The sequence below is a fragment of the Peromyscus californicus genome, unplaced genomic scaffold (assembly GCF_007827085.1).
Source record: "Peromyscus californicus insignis strain IS unplaced genomic scaffold, ASM782708v3 Scaffold_7__1_contigs__length_154581171, whole genome shotgun sequence".
Lineage (NCBI taxonomy): Eukaryota > Metazoa > Chordata > Mammalia > Rodentia > Cricetidae > Peromyscus > Peromyscus californicus.
In genome coordinates, this window is record NW_026294595.1 from 101520210 (window position 1) to 101544551 (window position 24342).

The 24342-nt window shown below is 40.9% G+C and overlaps 1 protein-coding gene across 3 annotated transcripts in view; it reads left to right on the forward strand.

The window, feature by feature from the left end:
* The window catches only part of Ap4e1 (adaptor related protein complex 4 subunit epsilon 1), a 61092-nt gene extending 36750 nt beyond the window's left edge, over positions 1-24342 (forward strand). For 2 of the 3 annotated variants that reach the window (XM_052723087.1, XM_052723088.1), the window contains 11 exons: positions 720-859; positions 1941-2053; positions 2137-2255; positions 3765-4067; positions 6051-6165; positions 8529-8652; positions 13195-13453; positions 14731-15264; positions 17536-17726; positions 18607-18764; positions 21466-24342. In XM_052723087.1, the coding sequence (XP_052579047.1) occupies positions 720-859; positions 1941-2053; positions 2137-2255; positions 3765-4067; positions 6051-6165; positions 8529-8652; positions 13195-13453; positions 14731-15264; positions 17536-17726; positions 18607-18764; positions 21466-21626 (2217 nt within the window). In that variant the 3' untranslated portion in view covers positions 21627-24342. The remainder of the gene's footprint in view (positions 1-719; positions 860-1940; positions 2054-2136; positions 2256-3764; positions 4068-6050; positions 6166-8528; positions 8653-13194; positions 13454-14730; positions 15265-17535; positions 17727-18606; positions 18765-21465) is intronic. The other variant, XM_052723089.1, reaches the window with a different exon arrangement.

The window sequence follows — 24342 nt, forward strand, 5'->3', positions numbered from 1 at the left end:
TTGCATATGTGCATTTACATATAGACATGTATTTCATATTTTAAAACAGCTTAAAAATAAAAAAGACTCTAAGGGCAGTAAAAAATTAATTATACAGCCCATCTATTTTATCAGATAGACAGCATGCATTTTTGTGTTATTAATAGAGTTAGTTGAACACAGTTCAGCAGTTTCCTTATCACTATATCACTATTAGTATTTTGCATTGCTTATCTTTTTTTAACTTTAGGTTTCTTTTTAATACAACAACAGCTCCAATATGTGGCCCACATATCAGCCTTTCCATAGGGAAACAGTCTCCTTACTGTGCCCTGTTTGGTCACAGTGTAGATCCTGAGGGCCCTTCTCAGGAACATAGATGTCTCCCAGCCTCAGGGCACTATTCCCCCACCACCACCAGGTTTCCTCATTTCCCTTCATATCACTTCATCTTGTTAGTTCCCTCTTCCTCCCCACCTTAGTTCAAGTTCACACTTTTTCCTTTTTTTAATTTGTGGTGTTGGAGAATAGGATCTAGTACCTCACATATTCTAGGCAATTAAGTACTCCACCACTGAGTGACAACCCCAGCAAAACTGGCGTTTCTTTATCACCTATTAGCTGACTCTCCTGAAAATCTCTACAGAAACAGAACAGTTAGCTTATTCTAAACGCATTTATTATATTTATTGGTGTTATCATGTATAGTTTTATAATACTGTTTTTATTTCTCTTAATAGACTCTGGAACTTCTTTACAGAATTACAAATGCACAAAATGTAATAGTTATTGTACAGAAAATGCTTGAATATTTGCATCAGAGCAAAGAAGAGTATATCATCATCAATTTAGTTGGCAAAATAGCTGAGTTGGCTGAGAAATATCCTTTGCTTCAACTGTGACTCATATATACCTTTATGCACTGACTTGAAATGGTGGTACAAATGTGGTCAGTTGTGAATTGAGTTCAGGGACCCAGCAATTGAATTTTTGATTCTTTTTTCTTTTTTTCTTTTTTTTTTTTAATTTTCTGAAGCTGAGGACCGAACTCAGGGCCTTGTGCTTGCTAGGCAAGCGCTCTACCACTGAGCTAAATCCCCAACCCTGAATTCTTGATTCTTAAGCCTCAGAAATTTGTATAGACTTCTTGGGGGTTGGTTTTTTTAGATGTCTGTTGGAACTTGGGACTTAGTTAGATGTACTCTGGCCTAGGCAGTGCTATAGCTTTGACCTAGCAGTGGTCAGCTTTAGAACTGAGGACAGAGGCATTACAAAGAGGTTAAATACTCGGCTCAGGTGGACATTCCACAGCTTTAGCCTCTCTGGAATATGTATGTGATAAGTTTTAGGCCTGCTGAAGGCCTCTCCACCATTGCAACAAACTGAATCAGACCAAATTAGAAAGCCCAGGTCTAATGGGTAAAGCGCTCCCGGGCGATTCCCTGGCCCTGCAGAGAGGAGAAGGGGACGAGACCAGAAGAACCACGAGTCTGTTTTCAGGGATGCCACTTATATATCCCCTGTGAGAGTGGTTCTGAGCCTCTCTGGGGGAGGAGCTGTGTTCGGCAGGCTTTGAAGGGGCTGGTTTAGGGAAAGAGATGGGGAAGGGAGCTGAGGGGGATCTTCTACCAGACTCCTTCCAAACATTCCAGGCTTTTTGGGTATAGGGATGCCAGGGTGCCAAGGGTTGAGGTGGAGCTCCCACCAAAACAGTATGAATCTTCCATTATTTGCTTGTCACAGATAGCTGTCTTATTTCTTCAAATTATTCATGTTTATACCTGCAATGTGTAAGCCTAGTGCTTGATTTTATATAGAACTGAGTTTTAAAGCATTTTTGGTAGAAGTTAGAAATAAGCTGCCACACTGGCATGGATTGGAGTTCCTTTTAAAGGGTTGTTGCAGAAGGGATGATTTCAGTGAGTGTCATGAGGAAGTGACTTGTTCTTAACACTGGACACATATGCTCCTGACAATGTGTGGTTTATTCAGACAATGAATGCTGTGTTTTCAGTGGGAGGAGATGTAATGCACCCTGATATCCTCAGTAACTTCCTGAGACTGCTAGCAGAAGGTTGGTAAAGAATTTTAAATTATGTTTTATTACAGTCATTGGGAATTAAGGGAAACTAAACTGGTGTTTCAATTTCTTTGTAGGTTTTGATGATGAGACAGAAGATAAACAATTAAGAGTCTATGCAGTTCAGTCTTATCTTACTTTACTAGATATGGAAAATACTTTCTATCCACAGAGATTTCTTCAAGTTATGAGTTGGGTGAGCAAAAACCTATTACATGCACATTATTATAACAACATATTTCCTCCAGGAATCATTCAGCTCTTCTCAGTTGTCCGTTTTCTTTCCCAATGTTTACTTTTATATCTAAACTATTTACTTATCCTTTGTACCATCTCACTGGTCTGGTCTTTGGTAAAGGATAATTGTTGTTGTTGTTTGTTTCGGTTTTTGTTTTTTGTTTTTTAAGACAGTCTTATGTATCTCAGACTGCACTCAAACTTGCTGTGTAGTCATGGAAAGCCTTGAACTTGCAATTCTTTGGCCTCAACTTCATAGGACTGTGGGCATGTACCACCGTGCTTGGTTTTATCCTTGCTGGGTATCAAACCCCAGCCTTCTTGTATGCTAGGCAAACAGTAACTGAGCTACATTCCTAGACCCTCTGTGTATGTTTTACATATAACTGATGTCAGGCATTTGGGTGTAGTTAATGGGAATAATAAGAGGAAATAATCTTCTCACAAACAGAAGTCCATTAAAAATTGATTTTTGAAATGTAACTCAGGTTACCTGCTCTTCTGGAACTTTCTGTCTTTTACTTATTAAAGCCTCTTTTAAAATTAACTGTTTTGTTGTAGTTTGTTTGTTTTTGAGAGGAGCAGGATCTCCCTTTGCCACCTAGGCTGGCCTTGAATTCATGACTCTCGTGCTTAATCAGTTGGTACTTGTAGACCTGCAGTGCTGTATCCAGTATTTTGTGTATTTTAAATTGGTGCCTCACTGTGTTGCTTAGACTTTCTCCTTTTGGACTATTTTAAAGACAGATTGTTGCTGTAGCCCTGGCTGGCCTGGGACTCGCTATATAGCAGCAGCTCGTCTGGAACTCCTGGCAATCCTGCTGTCTCAGCCACCCAGATGCTGTGTAGACACTGGCCGTGATTCCCTCCCTGCTCATTCTGTTCTGCTGATCTTAGTAGCTGTGTCTAAGATGATAATTTTGTCATTTATAAAATGATTGTTAGACCAATCATGGATGTTGCTTGAATAAATTAGATGTGGGGAAAAAAGTATCTGTAGCATGATCAGTATTCTTTTTGTTTGTTTGTTTTGTTTTGTTTTTTTTCGAGATAGCACTTCTCTGTGTAGCCCTGGCTGTCCTCGAACTCATAGAGATCCGCCTGCCTCTTCCTCTGTGCTTTGTGAGAGACCTTAAGAAATACTAGAAATCTGTATTTTGTAAAATCATACTCTTACTAACATGTAAGGCCTACCTATCTAAATTCTTACTGGAAAATAAACCAGTTTCTAACTGGAAGTTCAGAAAAACACTAACCTATAAAGGTATTTTACTTTACATATTGTTACTAATGTGTTCCAGTTCTTTTGTATTGAGGATACAGTTCTTGATATAATCTACAGTGTTTCTTTAATAGCGTTCATCATAAAAATGTATTGAATACAGATAGCAGTTCATTCTAGCAGTAGGTCTGGATATGGTACTCTCTGACTTGGTATTTCCATTTATACCATTTTGTTTTACTCCAGGTGTTAGGAGAGTATTCCCACCTCTTAGATGAAGAAAGTCCGGAGGGAGTTATAAGCAGGCTGTACAAGTTACTTATGAGTGACTCCATTTCTTCAGAAACAAAGGCCTGGTTGATTGCCGCAGTGACCAAGCTGACGCCCCAGGCACGTTCTTCTCATGTAGTTGAGAAATTAATCCAGGAATTCACGATCTCTTTGAATACTTGTCTGAGACAGCATGCATTTGAATTGAAACATCTGCACGAAGATGTAGAGCTTATGAAGAGCTTGCTTCAAGGTGCTCAGACCTGTGAAGACACAGTGGTAAGAACCCTGTGCTCCATTCTGTCAAAATCGTGTTGCCTAAACAGAGTCATTGCATGATGAATAAGGAATGTATCAAAAAATAGTTTCTGTAGCGTGTGTGATGGAGTTTGTGGTTTGTCACATGTTGGTGGGGAGAGATTGGAGAGGTTCCCTTTAGTCCTAGTTCTAAATGGGTGCAGGGGAGTGCCTTGTTTGTAGCTTCTTGTAGTCTTGAGATTCAGGAAAGGCTGTATGGAGAGGAGACGAGGTGCTGGAGGGTAACAGGCTCTTTAGCCTTGTGTGGCTTAGCTTAGAAGTTGGGCTTCTGGGAGGTCACACTCACACAACATTTCCACCAAGTCAGGGCCCTTGTCTCAAATTTGAACAGTGAAATTCACATCCCATAGAAGAGTAAGACTCAGGAGTTTTAGTGAGTGATCAGAGGAAAAGGGCAGACAGAGCTCCTGTGTAGCAAGAGCAGGTCCTAGGAAAGGGGCCACTGCTGGGGTCATTGCCTAGGGATAGTAAGGCCCCACGGCTTGAGACATGGGATTCAGTTTCTGGTCACACTCACACATAGCCTCTATCCGGTTATAAAAGGAAAAGAAGCCGGGCGGTGGTGGCGCACGCCTTTAATCCCAGCACTCGGGAGGCAGAGGCAGGCGGATCTCTGTGAGTTCGAGGCCAGCCTGGTCTACAGCGCGAGATCCAGGAAAGGCGCAAAGCTACACAGAGAAACCCTGTCTCGAAAAACCAAAAAAAAAAAAAAAAAAGGAAAAGAAAAAAAAGAAAGAAAGAAAGCAAATCAGGATTCCTCCATTTGTCAGTATAGCTTCTCTGACATTCTGAGGAGACACAATCTCAGAGCATGCACTCTGATCCTCTGGATCTTACAGTCTTTCTGCCCCTCTTCCTCAATGTTCCCTGAGCCCTAGGTGCAGGAGTGCTGGGATCAAGGTGTGTGCCACCACTGCCGGCTGCGAACATATTCTTTTTCTTTTTTCTTTTTCTTTCTTATTTTTGGATTTTTGAGACAGAGTTTCTATGTGTAGCCCAGGAACTTGCTCTGTCCTCGAACTCCACCTACCTCTGCCTCCCAAGTGCTGGGATTCAAGGCATGCACCACCACACCAGGCAGGAACATTTCCTTAATTGAGGTTCCTTACTCTCAGATGACATTAGCTTGTTGACATAAAACTATCCTACATAAGGTCAGATACAACTTGGGTCCTCTGGATCCTGTGTCCAAAACACATGGTGTCTTCAGCAATAGCAACTTACTGTCTACCTCTGGGAAGCACCAAGGACAATAGTAATAACCTGTGTGTTTTAGGAGTCTCTTGGACAACCCTGACCAGCAACTCAAAAGAGGGCTTCTCTGCTTGGTATTAAACTTTTTCTGTGGCTCTTAGGGGAACCTTGTTAGCCCAGATGGAAATTTCATATATGAATACACAGACTTCTTTTAGTTCTGTGTCTGATACGGACAGAACAGGTTGGAGCAGACCACAGGATGTACAATTTGAATGTGGCTTAAATGAGATGAGGTCAGGTGGCCACAGGGTACTGGGTTGGTTCTCGTCCAAACCTGGAACTTAAGGGTATATGTGGGGACTGGGACGGGTGTGGGCAAGGGAGGATCAGGTGAGCTCACCTGGCTAGCCACTGGAAAAGGGTGTACAAGATATGGCTGGGTTGAGAAGTTGGATGTGGCATGGAGAGGAACTTGTAGGTTGTGAGCAGGTAGGGCAGGTCTTGGCAGAAGTCTAGAGGTTGGTAGCAGCACAAGACAGATGGCCAAACTCGGTAGGCACTGGGTGTGGGACTTAACCTAGATCTGGGGGACTTTTAGAGAGTACAGTCAGGCCAACTAGACCCCAAAGAAGGATCTCTCCTAAAAAGCTTAAAAGATACATGCGTCAAAGTTATATGAATGTATTGTCTAGTCCTCCAAGTACATGCTTTTTTTTAAATCCTGATTTTTGCCTAACTTTGATGCAGGTGGATGCTTCTTTATCTTTTCTGGATGGTTTTGTGGCTGAAGGGCTCAGTAAGGGAGCAGCACCTTACAAGCCCCATCACCAGCGCCAAGAGGAACGGCTTTCTCAGGAAAAAGGTGTATTTTCATCATCTAGTGGATTAAGGGGCATGTTGTTTGGTTGGTTGGTTTGTTTGGGTTTAGTTTTTGTTGTTACTGAGACAGGCTGTGCTCACGGTGTAGCACAGGCTGGGGAGACCTCCAGGTCCTTTAGCCTCAGGCTGCCAGATGCTGGATTACAGGTGTGTTCCAACACACCTGGCTCAGGGCTTAGCTTTTAGAAATGTGCAGTTGATACCATAGCCATGAAAGGAGGTGATTACAGATATTTATCTGTGGCTTTTCATTAAATCTGTTTTTTGTCCTAACTCAGGGGAAAGGTTAGCCTCAAAGTATTCCCAAAGCCATAGGCTCCATTCGCATGGGTGCCCAAGAGACGACTACCACTCTAGAGTTTTGGAAGAATCTGTGTCATGCTAGTCACTGTACTGCAGCTTTGGCTGGCCTGGAACTCATAGCGATCCACCTGTCTCTGCCTCCAGAGTGCTGGGATTAAAGGCGTGTGCCACCACACCTGGTGAAGGCTGACACTGAATAAATAGTGTGAACGTATCTAGAAAGGTTCCAGAAACAACCCTGGTCACTGTGGGCGAGTGACTCATTGTCACTGTGGATGGTCTAGTGTATTAGATTGTTTCTCTAGCAGAGTATCTGATTAATGATGTCACAAGGAGCTCATAAAGGCAAGAACTTTATATTTCAGAAGCATAGCCTGTGAGGGGGTCTTTTACCGTGACCTTAGTGAAGAGGAGACCACCGGGTCATTTGCATGTTACCTGGGAATTACTCCTGTGAAATAGGGGGAGCCCCCATCTCACACACCTGTTTGGATGATGAATCTTCCAGTTTTCACCATCCCGCTCCTTTCTCACTCTTACTTGTTGTAGTTTACTGATAGTCACAGCTCTGCATACTCTGTGTGACACTTGTTGCATCCCCTTGTATCTGAAGAGGTAGATTGGCCAGTTATAGTTATGTTTATCTAATTGTTGTTTTTAATGAGGTCTTACAAAAAGCATATGGTTACTGTTGTCTCCCAGGGTTGATGTTAGCTTTGTAATTATGAGAACTCCAGATTCCCTCCCTTGTTGTTCTGACATCTCTGCTGTTTCACTGTATGATTCAAGATGGCTGCTTGCACTTCAGCAACCAACCACAGTGTGACCAGCAGGGGAAAGGAAATGGGGGAAGAGAATTTCTTTGCAGAGACTTCCCCAGATGTTGCACTCAAAATGTGTGTATAATTTAATTGACCAGAAGTCATATGGCAGCAGAATCTAGAAACATCTCCTCTGACTGCCTGTGTACCTACTGGAGAATTCTGCTACTTAAAAGAAAGGGGAATGGATATTTGGCATCTGCTCTGCTACAATAGTAATAGGAATTTCCTGGTTCTGGTTGAATTTATTTAAATTATATACATATTAAAAAGAATTAGCACGTGACTGAGTAAACATTGTTTTTTTTATTCCCATTGAGGGCACCGTCCACTCTTAGGTAAAGATGTGTCCAGCAATCATTCACTACGCAGAACATGGCCATCACCTCACCTTTGCTCATTGCATTCTTTTATTTTCTTAGAATAGCAGCAACTTCTCAATATGCCTGCTTTGTTTTTATTATTTGCCTTTTCCTTTCTCTCTCTTTCTTTCCTTCCTTTCTTCTTTCTCTTTTTCCAGACAGGGTTTCTCTGTGTAGCTTTGGAGCCTGTCCTGGAACTCACTTTGTGGAACAGGCTGGCCTCAAACTCACAGAGATCCCCCTGCCTCTGCCTCCCGAGTGCTGGGATTAAAGGCGTGTACCACCACCGCCTGGCTCTTCCTTCCTTCCTTCCTTCCTTCCTTCCTTCCTTCCTTCCTTCCTTCCTTCCTTCCTTCCTTCCTTCCTTCTTTCCTCTTTCTTTTCTTCTCCTCCTCCTCCTCCTCTCTCTCTCTCTCTCTCTCTCTCTCTCTCTCTCTCTCTCTCTCTCTCTCTTTTTTTTTCCAAGACAGGGTTTGTCTGTGTAGCCCTGGCTGTCCTAGAACTCACTCTGTAGACCAGGCTGGCCTCAAACTCACAGAGATTCTCCTGCCTCTGCCTCCCCAAGTGCTGGGGTTTAAGGTGTGCGCCACCACTGCTCAGCTTATTTGCCTTTTCTAATTGAATTCTTTTTTAACTTTCTAGGAGAGATAAAAGGGTAAAAATGAAAGATAGTTTCTCTCTGATTGCCCTAGTATATGCAGACTTAAATCAGTGGCAGCTGCTTTACTCTGACTGTACATGTCTGATTAGATTGTTGGATTCCAGCCTTTTAATTATTTCAGTAGTGAATGGAATCTCATAAATTTCACTGTTATGCTTTGTTTTAAATATGAACCTCTGTTCCTGTTTTTAAATTATAGTTCTCAATTTTGAACCCTACGGACTGTCGTTTTCTTCATCTGGTTTCACTGGACGGCAGTCTCCTGCTGGCATTTCTCTGGGCTCAGATATATCAGGAAACAGTGCTGAAACGGGACTGAAAGAGTAAGTTCCTTGGCGAAGTTGAGAGTTAGTGAGCTTGACCACCTCCAGCCTCCTGCCTGCCTTCGGCCTCTGCTTGTGTCCTTGGGATTCTTATTTGCTCACTTTAGGATGACTTCTAAGAAGTTTTCATTTTCAAATAATGAAAAAGAAGAGACATATTTATGACTGTGTTTAATATCATTGTCCCTAATAATACCTTTGTTCCTGAGAGCTACATTCTACATGAGATTTTGTTTCACTTGCTTCTATTGATTGGTTTCAAGATTCTGATGCTATATATTTTGTCTTAGACTTTAAGAGCTTATCTACAATATCTCTGTGAGTTCGAGGCCCACCTGGGCTACAGAGTTCCAGGAAAGGCGCAAAGCTACACAGAGAAACCCTGTCTTGAAAAAAAAAAAAAAGAGCTTATCGGCCTCCTTCCAGACACCATAAGCCATGTATAATATTTGCACATGAGGTCTGGAGAGGTGGCCCAGCAGTTTAGAGCCTGTATTGCTCTTGCAGAGGATCAGTTCCCAGCACCCACATCAGACAGCTCACAAGTGCCGGTACTCTAGGGAATCCGATGCTCTTCTAGCCTCTATAGGCACCCATGTGCATGTGCTCATACACATAGACACACATACATATTAATTAAAAATAATAAACAGGTTTGCACATAGCGTATATTATGACCACATTATAAAATTTGAAGAAGCATATTGGAACTTATATACCAGATAAGTATTAAGCATAGTCTTCATTCCTTATTACTTATGTCATGCTCTGGAAAATATTTTTTGTAATCACCTTATGAGAAGAGTGACAGATACCAAGACGAGGATGTCTAAGGTAGCTCTATTCTTTGCTCAGAATACTTTCAGAGCTCTGGGGAGAGAACTTAGCACTTGCTATGCAAGCATGAGGACCTGGGTTCAAATCCCAGCACCACAGCTCACAGCTGTCCATAGCTCCAGCTCCAGAGTGGCTGACCCCCTCACACAGACATATGCAAGCGAAACACCAATGCACATCAAATAAAAATAAATGATTATATCTTTATAAAAACTGATAGATGAAAACATTTGACTTGTCCTCTGGCCTCTACATGGCATGTGAATGAGAGCACACTCTAACACACTGATGTGCATGACCCCACCAAATGTTTTCAGGGATTCTTTGGCCACCTTGAAAATTGCTAACACCGTTGCATATGTATTTGGGCCCAATTTTCATTCTGTAATACTTTAATGTTTGTGATATAACTAAATTATTTTCAGAAGCATATTGAAATTAATAAAGTGAGATAGTGTAATGAAGGACACAGTGCAACCCAGCACACACTAATTGCTGCTGTCATCATTCTCATGCTACATTTACCAAGTAAAGCTAGTGTACTGATGTGATGCTAAGTAATGAAAACGGCGTTCTCCTTTGTCAATGAGCTTATTTAAAGAAGTCAAGGGATAATGGGGGATGCAGCTCACTGGTAGTGTGCTCACCTAGAATGCATGAGAGCATAATACAGATATGGTGAACAAAGAAGGGTTTGGTGAATTAAACGGCAGTTCTAATTCTGTTTTTATCCTTTCCCTCCTTGGTCTAACATCCTTAATTTCTTTCCTAAACATTTAATTTTGGCATCCAGGCGTGGTTGGTGGGTTGGTGATGGTAGAAGTAATGGCTGTTAGGTGTCTCAAACGGAACAAAGCCACAATTAGGGATGGAGGTCCTCCAGACCCAGGGAGAAAGTCTACAGAATAAACAGTGTTCAGGGTGTGAGAGGCTGGTCTGATGAGTTCTATGCCATATGTCCATTTTATGTGCTTTATTACTTAAATAGAATATGAAGGGTGGATGGAAGTTTTCAAAGAAGATCACAGTTCACACATTATTTCAGATTAGGAACTTGTGTGGTAACTGGTAAAGTGAATGTTGAAGATCAGATAATAACCATTAGAGAGGCTAGTGAAAGTGAAGCACTTTAAATATACAGTTCTGCACCCGCACAGGGAAAGGCAAAATGGCTGCTGCACTAATTAGGCCCAAGACAGTGGTTTTTAAAGTCCCAGTGTTAAGTAACACTGGCTGCTCTTCCAGAGGTCCTGATCAATTCACAGCACCCACATGGCAGCTCACAACCCTCTGTGGGATCCAATGGCCTCTTCTGGTGTACAGATATACATGCAAACAAAACACCAATATACATAAAATAAATAAATCTTTTTAAAAAGTTTTTAAAGAAAGTTCCGATTGAGAGAAATCCTGTCTTCCCATAGGCTAGGACTTGCCCCTTCTCAAATTCCCCATCTCATTGGTTTAGGGCACAAAGCCTAATCTAATGAATAATTTGGAACCTGAGACTCCTTTCTCTGGCTATGGACTCAGTCACACAGCCTGGACTTTCCACCTTTAGAGTTCTGAGGCAAGCAGGCCCCAGAACTGGTTCCTCCTGCTGCTCTGGAACTAAGTGCTAAGCGTATCTTACACTGAAAATGGACGTAACGATTGATTTTTTTACAGTGAATCAGTTTTAAGATGAGACAGTTGCTCTCCTTCTACAGTCCCTGGTAAGCTGAGAATAAAGTCAAGACCAATTTAGAATTTCTTTTTTCTTCTGATTTTTCAAAACAGGGTTTCTCTGTGTAACAGTCCTGACTGTCCTGGAACTTGCTTTGTAAATCAGGCTGGCCTCAAACTCACTGAGATCTACCTGCCTCTGCCTCCCGAGTGCTGGGGTTAAAGTTGTGCGCCACCAATGCCTGGCCTGATATATAGGTTTTTAATAAGAGTGATAGAGGTGATCTTGGACTGTTTCAGTCAGTACTGATGACTATATTAGTCACTGTGAACTCGTGGACTCATAGCTGTAACTTTGGTGACATCATGTGAATCCATATTCTGTTTAAATTTTTAAAAAGTTTTATGTGTATGGATGATTTTTCTGAGTGTATGTTTATGTATTGTGCCTATGCCTGGTGCCTGCAGATGCCAGAAGAGGATATTGGATCCTCTGAAACTGGAGTCACAGGCAATTATGAGCCACCATGTGGGTGCTGGGAATTGAACCTGGGTCGTCTGGAAGATCAGCCAGTGCTCTTAACCACTAAGCTACCTGTCTAGCCCCTGAATTCACTTGCTTAATTTGATCCTAGATTTTTTTTTGTTTATTTTATTTATTTATTTTGCCTATATGTCTCATCTTGGGATTTTTGGGCTGAGCACCTGCCTTCTAACCAGTACTTTAAAAAACTCAGCTACTAAAAAGTTTCTGGGGGTGGTGAGGTGGCCCAGTGGGTTGAGGCACTTGTTACCATGCCTGATGACCTGAGTCCCATCCCCATGACCCATATGGTAGCTATGTTCCCATATACACAAAATATGTAAGTCATGTAATTAAAAATTCTGGGCCATTCAGTTGTCTTTGCGGGTAAAAGTACCTGTATTCAAACCCAACAGCCTAAGTTCAATCTCCAGGCCCCATGTGGTATAAGGAGAGAACTGATTCCTGCAAGTTATCTTCTGACCTCTACACATGGGCTGTGGCATCTAAATAAAACATACATACATACATACATACATGCATATATACATACATACATAAATGTAATAAAAAGTACAAAGAAGAGTTTCTAAGCCTCTTTTCCAAGCTAATCTTTATATCATTTTCATAAAGATTGAACATGTAGTGGTTTTTGTTTTGTTTTTGGTTTTTCGAGACAGGGTTTCTCTGTGTAGCTTTGGTGCCTGTCCTGGCTCTCACTCCATAGACCAGGCTAGCCTCAAACTTACAGAGATCTGCCTGGTTCTGCCTCCCAAGGGCTGGGATTAAAGGTGTGCACCACCACTGCCCAGCTCAAACATGTAGCTAATGCTCACATTAATAAAACATTTTGTATTAACAAGTCTATATATTGGTGCATATGTGAATATTTTGCTTTCAGTGGATTTTAAGATGAATTTGTGCTTATGAATTGTTATTTTATGATTGAGGTTGGATCTCATGTGGCTGAGATCTTATATCTTGGGCCATCAGAGTTAAAGGTCAAGGTGTCTTAGAACAGCAAGTAGAGGAACGGGTCCACAGCCCTTCTCTTCTTCTGTAACTCACTCAAGTAATTAAGTGAAAATTAAATGGTCTGAGATTTTAACCAGATCTAGAGTTCTGGTGCTTTAAATTATTTTGCTAGAGGGAAGGAGGAAGTTGGCTGTAATGAAAATACATTTTAAAAATCTAGGTTTCCTCTGGCCTATAAAATTAAATGAGAGCTGTTTTTTTTTTTTTTTTTTTTTTTTTTTTGGTTTTTCGAGACAGGGTTTCTCTGTGTAGCTTTGCGCCTGTCCTGGAACTCACTTGGTAGCCCAGACTGGCCTCGAACTCATAGAGATCCGCCTGGCTCTGCCTCCCTAGTGCTGGGATTAAAGGCGTGCGCCACCACCGCCCGGCTGAGAGCTGTTTTTTAAAAGGCCATAGCAAAATGTGTTTTGAAAAAAAAAATACATCAAGGATCTACCTAGTCAGCAATCATTTAAACTGACTTTCTTCCTTAATCTCCTTAGGACAAGTAGCCTGAAGCTGGAAGGCGTAAAGAAACTATGGGGCAAAGAGGGCTATCTCCCCAAAAAGGAGAGTGGAACTGGGGATAAGTCCGAAGTGCCGCATGTTCCTGGAGAGGGTGCCACCACGGAGAATGTAGACCAAGCCACAACCAGGAAGGACCAAGCTCAAGGCCTTGTCCAGTCTACAGAGGAGAAAGAAAGGCAGCTGTTGGCCTCCTCATTATTTGTTGGGCTTGGACCAGAAAATACAATCAATTTGGTAAGTTATCTGTTACTTTCCTATAAGATTCTCTGCTCTCTGCTGGAAGCAAGAACTGGATTTCATCTACACATGGTGGGAATGCCTCCTATAGCTCTCATAGCCATCGTCTTCCAGCTCTAGGGCTATGAGTGACATAGTTTTTTGTTCTTGTTTTTCAAGACAGGGTTTCTCTGTGTAGCTTTGGAGCCTGTCCTGAAACTTGATCTGTAGACCAGGCTGGCCTCGAACTCACAGAGATCCGCCTGGCTCTGCCTCCCAAGTGCTGGGATTAAAGGGGTGCACCACCGCCTGTCAAGTGACATAGTTTCTTCTTTTTTCTTTCTTTTTTTTTTTGACACAGTTTTTATACCACTGAAGTGAGAACATCTATTCGCCTTGAACAAGTTATTCTCTGAGTCTAGTCTGCTAACACAGGACCAGGGTCCACACAAACTAACAAGAATGACGAGGGTGGATGAGAGAATTCTCGAGGGCAAGGGACTTGATTGAAGATTGTCAGTAATAGTGGTCTGTCTGTGGGCTCTGCTGACGTGGATCTGGTCAGACTGTTCTTCAGTTAGATTAGTAGTGGCACATTTGGTAACCATCACTAGTTATGGAATGTTTTCCTGCTGTTTTTCCCTGGTCAGCTCCTGACTAGTTTTTCTTCTCTGCTTACTAACAGGCCATGAAATCACAATTATTATAATTATCACAAAGATTATTAAAACACACATTAGGTCCTCTTTGTGGTCAGGGGTAACTTAGGATTCTATAAGACAGCTCTGGAAAGAAAAGCATAGCTAGGCTGTCCAATTTTGTAATGTAGTAAAGGATACCAAACAGCAGTTTTTAAACTACTACAACTAAGTTTTGACCTTGTTTTATTTCCTTTTCTAAGGAAATGGTTTTTTAAAGTGTTGTTTTGTGTGTTTGTTTTTTGTTTTTGTTTTTTCAAGACAGGGTTTCTCTGTGTAGCCCTGGCTATACTGGAACTCACTCACTCTGTAGACCAGGCCGGCCTTGATCACAGAGATTGACTGCCTTTGCCCCCTGCATGCTGGGATTAAAGGTGTGTGCCACCATGCCAGGCAATTTGTTTTTTAAATCAGAAGTAAAATTTAGCTGATAGCTTTAAGAATTTTAGGGTTTTACATTTTATTCATCTGAGTTTTGCCAATCTTTGCTTTACAGATTCTGAGTGTTAATATATTGTTCATTTGAAATTATAGAAGATATTTAAAGCTCATGACTAGTAAAATAGTGTTTTATATTATTATATTTTATTTTTGCAGTTGGGAAAAGCAGATGTCGTGTCTCACAAGTTCAGGAGGAAATCAAAATTCAAAGTAGCCCAAAATGACAAGACACCCAGTGCTCCTAACCCTACCTCCTCCACCTTTAGCTCTGTATCAGCCGTGGCCCACGGGGATGATGACTGTCTGAATACTTTAGGTAGAGGAGACACTGAACTCAGTCCAGAGCTGTTGGGTTCCGAGTCTCTCTCGGAGCTGCCCTCAGTGGACAAACTCTCGAGTGTCAGCTTGCCTGCACCCTCTTTGTTTGCTGACAACATGGAAGTTTTCCACCCCTCTTCATCCTCTGCAGCTCCAGCTGTCAAGGAAATCCATTTAGCTTCTTCGTTGGAAGAAACTCCTGAGTGTGGGCGTTCAAGTCTCATGGAAATCTGTAGTAATGACACAGTGTCTGTGTCTTCTTACAAAATCTGGAAGGATGATTGTTTATTGATGATCTGGTCACTCACTAGTAAGACTGATTCAGAATTGACAAATGCTAAGTTAGAAATTTTTCCTGTGGAAAACTTCAAGGTAAGACAATGAATAATTTCTCTTTTCTGCCTTAGTAAAGCTTACTTAGTGTTTCTGCCTTTGCCTCCAATACCGTATGAATTTGTTCCATATCCTCCTTTCTTCCTTAAAACAGGACTCAGGCCAGGCGGTGGTGGCGCACTCCTTTAATCCCAGCATTCAGGAGGCAGAGCCAGGTTGATCTCTGTGAGTTCGAGGCCAGCCTGGTCTACAGAGTGAGTTCCAGGATAGGCTCCAAAAGCTACACAGAGAAACCCTGTCTCGAAAAACCAAAAAACAAAAAACAAAAAACCAAACCAAAACAAAAACTACCAGGACTCAGGATACATTACTCTAAAGAAACAAAGGAAGCCTAATAATAATGTATTTGAGAAGGCCGTAGATAATATACAAAGTGAGTTTCTGTGGAGCATAATGAAGAAGGTAGTTGGTGCACACCTTTAAACCCAGCACTTAGAAACAGAGGCAGGAGAATCTCTGTGAGTTCCAGGACAGCCAGAGCTACAAAGTGAGCCCTTGTCTCAAAACCCCGAAACCAACCAAAGAACACAGCTTCTCACACTGCTTTGGTGTTGATCTCGCTCCTGTGCCGTACCTGCCATGTTCCATGGTCAGGTTTCTTAGCTGCTTTGACCTGTTTCTTCCTGTTGAAAGCAAGGGTCTCAACATCGTGTTCCTGTAAAGAATTCACTGGTTGATAGCTGCAGCATGCTGATAGCATTCAGTGCATATCCTGTGTTCCGTATTTCTTGGTATTTCTATGATCTCTCTTCATGCATTCTCTAAGTGCTGTCTTTACTCTTGTCATATTCACTGAAATTAACACTTCAGATTATTCAACAGAGTCAAATAGAGCATTAAGAAGAAAAAAGAATATGAAGGGGTAAACATATACTGATTTCTTTTTTTCTTTTCTTTTTTATTTTTCGAGACAGGGTTTCTCTGTGTAGTTTTGCTGCCTGTCCTGGATCTTGCTCTGTAGACCAGGCTGGCCTCGAATTCACAGAGATCCACCTGGCTCTGCCTCCCGAGTGCTCAGATCAAAGGCGTGCACCACCACCACCCGGCCTCTCTGATTTCTTGTTTTATACTCAGTACTTGGGCATCATTCTCTTCCACAACTCCAAAAGAGTGCTATATGGTGACTTCTGAAAGTTTGTTGACTGCATTTTTATAAGTGTTCTTGCCACAGTTGTGACTTTTGACAGGCAGGTGTCAGAAAGCTAGCCACATTTTTGTTTTTTGTTTTGTTTTGTTTTTGGGTTTTTCGAGACAGAGTTTCTCTGTGTGGCTTTTGGAGCCTATCATGGAACTCGCTCTGTAGACCAGGCTGGCCTTAAACTCACAGAGGTCTGCCTGCTTTTGCCTTCCGAGTGCTGGGATTAAAGGCATGCGCCACCACCACCCGGCAAGCTAGCCATTTTTTTCTGTGAGCTACAGTATATTGAATGAGATAGTGTATGGGCCATTGACCAGGGCAGGAATTCTTGAATACATACATATAGCAGATTTACTTGCAGAACTTTAAAAAACAAACAAAATCTGTCTGAATTGTACCAGTAGAGTTGAGTAGAATTAGAGAGAGAGAAGGGAAGGCAGCCGTATGATTGTTATAAATCGGGTGGTAGCTAGGTGGTGGTAGCGCACGCCTTTAATCCCAACCTTTGGGAGGCAGAGGCAGGCAGATCTCTGTGAGTTCCAGGCCAGCCTGGTCGAGTTCCAGTGGGAGCTACATTGACAAACCCTGTCTCAAAAAACAAAACAAAGAAAGAAAAAGAAGAAGAGGAGGAGGAAGAGAAGAAGAAGGTTGAGTGGTAGGAGCCATGGAAGAGTGCTTGCCTAGCACATAATAGACACTGGGTTCAGTTCCCCAGCACTGTGCATGCAAGAGTTCTGGTGCCAGATTAGAATTTAATAACCTTTAAAATATATAAGCTACCTTTAGCTAGAATACTAATCTGTTACATAATTTTGAACTATACAGTATTACTTATCTGTTTTAGTGATTTTTTTTTTTTTTTTTTTTTTTTTGGTTTTGGTTTTGGTTTTGGTTGTTGAAGGTTGAGTTTCTTCTGTGTAGCCTTGGCTGTCCCGGAATTCACTCTGTAGACCAGACATTCACTAAACATGAATTTTTGTTAGTTTTCATAATGTAGTTTGTCAATTTCCCACATTTGTGTGCTTTAGTACTTGCCGCTTAAATAGAAGTTTGTTATCCATATAACAGTATATTGACGCTTACTTCAGGATTTTTATTACTTTCATTTACAGATTATTGAGCAACCTGGATGCTGTTTGCCTGGGGTGGAAACAGAAAGCACCAAATCCTTTCAGTATGGTGTGCAGATGGAAAGCCCATCTGTAGAGGGGACTCTCTCTGGTTTTATAAATTATCAGATGATGGATACACATTCTGTTCGGTTGGAATTTTCCATGAACTTATCATTATTAGATTTTATTAGGTAAATATTTTCTGGCATGTTATTTCTGGCAGAAAATAAATTCTTCTGTATCTTTAAATGTAGGACTTTTTAACTATACAATCAATATGTATTTATCATGGAAATTCAAATGTTATAAAAATATAAATAGAATATAAAAGTTGTCTATAATTCACCCCCTAGATGTTCCTGGCATTCATATAACATAATTATTTAAGTGTGTGTGTGTGTGTGTGTGTGTGTGTGTGTGTGTGTGTGTATGTGTATGTATGTATGTATGTGTGTGTGTGTGTGTGTGTGTGTGTTGATAGAGTCTTAATACTTAGGCTAATTTATTTAAAGTTCTTTATATTGATTCTCTTGTGTATCACTTTGACAGAAATTTCATTATTCCCCAAATCCAAAGTACATATGACAGAATAGTTTATACTGAGAATTTCTGAAGTTATTTGGTAAAATCCTGTTGGAGGATTAATATCTAAAAAGAGACAAAATTGAATGAATTATTGAAAGGAAAAGTTCAGTTTACTATCTTCTGCCGCAATAACTTTATCAGGTGGGAAGGTAACTCAGAATTCTCATCATACCTGGTTTAAAAGCATAAATGTCGCCGGGCGGTGGTGGCGCACGCCTTTAATCCCAGCACTCGGGAGGCAGAGCCAGGCGGATCTCTGTGAGTTCGAGGCCAGCCTGGTCTCCAAAGCGAGTTCCAGGAAAGGCGCAAAGCTACACAGAGAAACCCTGTCTCGAAAAACCAAAAAAAAAAAAAAAAAAAAGCATAAATGTCTTGGGACCCAGATTTATAATGAATATATTTCATTTCTGTGAGTCATGTGGAATGTGTTTGTTCAGCATCATTATATTCTTAACAACATAAACTAATTTTTAAAATTATTTTCAGACCATTAAAGATCTCAACTGAAGACTTTGGCAAACTCTGGTTATCCTTTGCAAATGATGTGAAGCAAACTATAAAAATATCAGAGTCGCAAGTCGCTTTGGCTTCTGTCCTAACAGAACTGCAGCAGAAACTGAGACTTCATGTGATTGACGTCATAGGTGTGTAGAATTAGGAAAAGGCAGCCCCATGTGAATATGGGTTTTCTTCCGGTGACATCCTTCTTAGAGCTATGCTTCTTATCACATGTTACCTTTAAGATAAGTGTGTTTTCCAGACTGTACTAAAGAATATTTGATTGAACAATCCATAGTGTATAATTAACTATCATTTAGCTTTTGTTTTTCTTTTGGACACTTGAAACATTTCTCCATTTGCATGGAGTAGGCCTCAGATCAAACTAGAAAGTGGTTGGTGACTCTCAAAATAGTCCTGTTTCTGTTGCATCAGAAGACACATCTAGCCTGGCAGGTCAATATTGTAGGATTCAGTGTCCACACTGGTTAAGGTCATTGATGCCTTTCCTCCCCCACCATCCTGCATGGAGTCAGTCTTCTTGCACATTGATTGCTAGCCACCAAGGAGCAAGCTTCCAGACCAGTTTCAGCTTTATCAGTTTGAGACACTCAATGGGTGTGGTATCTCCAAATAGTCTTACTGCCTAGTTGTAGTGAGTTCTCAAAAGCAGTATTATCAACCTCCATTGCTTTGGGAGCCTCTGGAGCCTCCTGGTCAACAGTTGCTGTACTAATATTCTACACCTGGCATTTGGGTTTAGAACCACATGGCATCGAGGAACAGAATTCTCCATCTTTGCAGGGTACCTCTGTTCCAGGTTTTTAAGAAAATTATCATGCTAGGCGTGGTGGTGCACTACTTTAATCCCAGCACCTATGTGTTGGGGGTTGGTGTGTGTGGCAGGGCAGGTGGATCTCTGAGTTCAAGGCCAGCCTGGTCTACAGAGCTAGTTCCAGGATGGTCAGGGTGGTCATATGGAGGAACTCTGTTTTTAAAAAAAGGAAAGAAGCCGGGCGGTGGTGACGCACGCCTTTAATCCCAGCACTCGGGAGGCAGAGCCAGGTGGATCTCTGTGAGTTCGAGGCCAGCCTGGTCCCCAAAGCGAGTACCAGGAAAGGCGCAAAGCTACACAGAGAAACCCTGTCTCAAAAAAAAAAAAAAAAAGGAAGAAAGAAAAAGAAAATCGTATCTTTTAGTTTGCTTATAAAGCAGTAGGTTTCTATGGTTTTTTTTTTTTTTTTCTTGTAACATTAATTTTGTTTAGCCTTAGCCATTCTGGCTGGGGTAAGATAAAATCTGAAAGAAGTTTTAATTGATGACTAAAGATATTAAACATTAAATTTTGTATTTCTCAGCCATGTGTATTTTTTTTATAAGGACTCTATATTTAGTTCTGTGTTCCAATTTTTAATTGGTTTATTTGTTTTCTTGGTCTCTCTTTTTTTTTTTTAGTTCTTTGTGTATTCTAGAAAGCAACAATCTCCAGATAAGTTTTTTTTTTTACCTAGTCTATAGGTTGCCTCTTCACTCGATTGATGGTGTTCTTTGCTGTACAGAAGCGTTTTACTTTTATGTAGTCCCTCTGGCCAATTTTTGTTCTTAATGCCTGGGCTGCAGAGGCCCTGCTCAGGAAGTCCTTTTCTGACTTACGTGTTCAGGTGTATTTCCTACTTTCTTCTCTGTCACCTTAAGGCTATCAGGTCTTATGTTGAAATCCTTGATGCATTTAGAGTTGAGTTTTGTGCAAGTCTGTAGTGAGGATCTGGTTCATTCTTTTACTAGTAGCTGTCATTGAGACCAGCGCCATCTGTTAAACATACTGTATATTCTCCAATATGTATTTTTGGCTTCTTTGTCAAAAATTAGGGGACTGTACGAACATGGCTTATTTCTGGGTCCTCAGTTCTGTTCTTTTGATGTGTCTGTTTTTATGGTAGTGTCGTGCTGTTGGTGAGAGTAGAATATTGAAGTCACTGTGTCGGGTTTAATCTGTGATTACAGATTTAGTAGTTGTTCTTTTATCAAATGGGATGCAGCTGTGTTTGGTGGATGTATGTTTAGACTTGTGCTGGCTGCTTGCTGGCTTGTTCCTTTCATAGGTATAAAGTGACCCTGTCGGTTCTGACTAGTTATTGTGTTATTAGTATATGTTCAACTGTATACAGTATCGTATACTACTATTTGACATTATTATTATTATGTATCTTATTATAGTATGCTATTAGCCTGTTACCAAGCACATGGGGCACTTCCACTTTTTGTCTGATATTGACAGTGCTGCTGTGGACATGAATGTCGATATTCTTGCTCTCAGTTCTTCTGAGCATACACTCAAAGTGGAATTACTGAATCATATGTTGGTTGTTTTTTTTTTATAAATCACTAGATCATTTATATAGCAAAAGTATCTTTTTTACATTAGTAAGCAAGAGTTCATATCTGTCCACATCTTCAGCAGTACTGCTTTTTAAAATATATATAAAATAGTCTTCCAAACAAGTATGAAATGCTGTCTCTTTTTTTTTTTTTTTTTTTTTTTTTTTTTTTGGTTTTTTTGAGACAGGGTTTCTCTGTGTAGCTTTGCGCCTTTCCTGGAACTCGCTTTGGAGACCAGGCTGGCCTCGAACTCACAGAGATCCACCTGCCTCTGCCTCCCAAGTGCTAGGATCAAAGGCGTGCGCCACCACCGCCCGGCTGAAATGCTGTCTCTTAAGTTTGATTGTCATTTCTCTGGTGATTGATGACAAGCATCTCGTCATGTGCTTTGGGCCCATTTGTAGATACTCTTTGGATGTCTTTTGAAGTCTGGTTCATCACGTAACCTTACCGTATGTTCTGTTGCAGGCAATGAAGGGCTGTTGGCATGTAAGCTGCTGCCGTCAACCCCCTGTGTCCTGCACTGCCGAGCGCACGGTGACGCAGTCGCCCTGTGGTTCCGCTCCTCCTGCTCTGTGCTTTCTGACTATTTATCCTGTCACTGTCAAAAGCTGATGGAGACATCCTAGCAAAGCTCTGTTCAGTCTTACTTTTTCACATAAGTGGTTTACATTTATAAACTTACCAAAGTAAAAAGAACTCATGGTACTTCTGATGAAAATGGGGATTATTGTAAGTTTTGGTTTATGTTTTTTTCTTCTTGATTTCTGATAAGAATGATCCCCCAAGAAACTGTGTCACTAATTTTTTTACTCAGGATTGTACAGTATGTTTGGGTCCCCCCAAATGACCTGAGCTAATGTTATAAAATGCTAATGATATTTGTATATCACTGAATGTGGAGGGACTGAAGATATTTATTTTGTTATAAATGTTTTATAGCAGGTTTATTCTAGCACTAACTGATTTCTAATAAAGCCGGGACTCAGTTCTCTGCACTGATGCAGGCAGCACCTGAGATTGGCTTTGGAATGCGGTGTTGGTTGTGGGAAACTTGGTGCTCTCAGTTATGTTTTTGCTTAGGTCAGCCTTACTCAGATGGCCTAGCCTAGACTAACGGTTGCAGGAGATCCGTGAGCATGCTGGGTATGGGCAGATCCAATCTGCGCTTTTTTACTTTTTAACTTGTTATACTTAATTTTAAGTGATTTGGCCGTAAAGTATGTCTGTTTGCTATTAGATCCTTTTGGCAATTAAATTTTGTGACCATAATATAAATGGCCAATTGACTTTTCCTGGCTCTTAAAACTACTAGTATTCAGTGGATGTAGCTGCAGTAGTAACCATGTAAATATATCGTTTTCATGTTATATTTGTGCATATACGGCCTCTCTGTTAGTAAAAGAAGATGTTGTGCCTAGTATGTATGATGGGCCAAAATCTTGAGATTGTCTATTAACTGAAATAGTATTTTATAAAAAACTTATGGTGCTGTGGGAAATATTTATTTTACCCTTTCTGGTACTTCACCATTGAAACTATTCAGGTAATACAACCTTTAAGTCATTATATTAACTAGCTCATAGGACTGGTTATCACCCAGATCAGGCACTCTGGTTTTAGGTTGTCTCAATACTTGCCGATAACGATGCTAAGAGTATTCTACGGAGCTAGGAGATCTCAGTCATCTGTAGTTAGAGCAAAACAAAAGTAGTATTTTTTAATTAATTTTTAGGTTATTCATTTTAAAATGTAATATTTTGTTAATTTCTCTTTAAAAACATGCAGTTAGCTGGGCAGTGGTGGCACACACCTTTAATCTCAGCACTTGGGAGGCAGAAGCAGTAGGAGGTCTGAGTTCAAGGGCAGCCTGGTCTACAGAGCAAGTTCCAGGACAGCCAAAGCTACACAGAGAAACCCTGTCTTGAACCCCCCTCCCCCCCAAAAAAAACCCACAATAAATAAATAAATAAATAAATAAATAAATAATAAATAAATAAATAAATAGAAGATGTGCAGTTAAACCTTGCCAAAAGAGCAGGTGACTAGTATTTCCTGCACGTCTGGTTTCTCCCTTTGAGTAGAAAGCCTGAGGCGTGATCAGACTCAGCACTTTGATGGTGAAGGGATTCTGAAGCAGCCAGCTTCATTAACTTCCCTTTATTGTTGCCTTTCAGCAGCCATGCCTGCTCCTTAGCCTCACTCTCACCTGGACAGAACAGGGCAGCGTTTGGTCTAGCAGATTCTCCTTCTTGGTGTATTCTTCATGTGGCCATTGAGGTTGGGTCAGGTATGGAGCAGTGTGAGTAAGGTATCTAAAATCACAGGGACAGCTGTCTAAAGAGATCATAGTTTTGTTTTGTTTCTGCTGCTTTGTTACCAGGTATGTTCAGAGAGCAGCAGTGATTGTCACAAGATATGCTTGGCCACAGAGCTGTCTAATAGTGCATGTGTAATGGTAGGTTTGAGGTTCAGGTATAATTTAGATCTGCCAAAGGGAACATAGTGTCACTTTTGAACTCAGTAAATACGATGTAAGGTAACAGGGTTTCTGCTGTAATGTTTAATATGATGTTTACAACGGTTTTGATTTGAAAACTAATAATAGAAAAGAGTATATATTTAAAAACTTTGGACCAGTATAGAGTCTATCTAAACTCATTGAATTATGTTGTGAATCAGGCATTATCAGCCTTTTTGCATTGTAGAGATATGATCATAAAGTAGGGAGAATTTTAGATCTAGTCTCTTTACTTTATAATCACAATTCAGCCAATGTGGGTAACACTTGGGAGAAGGTGGACTAGCTCTTTGTGCTAGGATGGGGTGGCAGCAGGTACGAGGCTAGAGACAAATACAGGAAAACAGGAAGAGCTGGAAGGAAGTAGCCAGGCTCCCCAAGAATCATCCCCAGGAGATCAGCAGAAAGGCTCCTCGGGGTGTGAGAGGACCCTGTGTTAGTCCTGCTGGAGAAACTGTAGGAGAAGCTGAGCAGTTAAAGAGCGCTCATGTGCCAAGCTTGCCAAACACAGCATATGCTCTGCAGGTGAGTGTTAACATTCTTCCAAAAGCTCTTCCAAATTGACTGTGTGAAAGTGCAGTATTTTCATTTCATTTTACTGTCTTCCATCTTATTTTCTGTGGATAAACATGGTCTTTGTCGCATGGTGACCCACTAGAAGTGCACTGAATCTCCTCATGTGTCTTTAAGCTGTTTTCCTCGTCAGGATTTTAGGAGAGAGTGAATAATAACTTAATATGCATTTTTTTTACTTTGTTTTGGCATTGAACTCTGTAATTTTAAAAACTTCAATTGAATGTATAATAAAAATGTATCTATGCTTT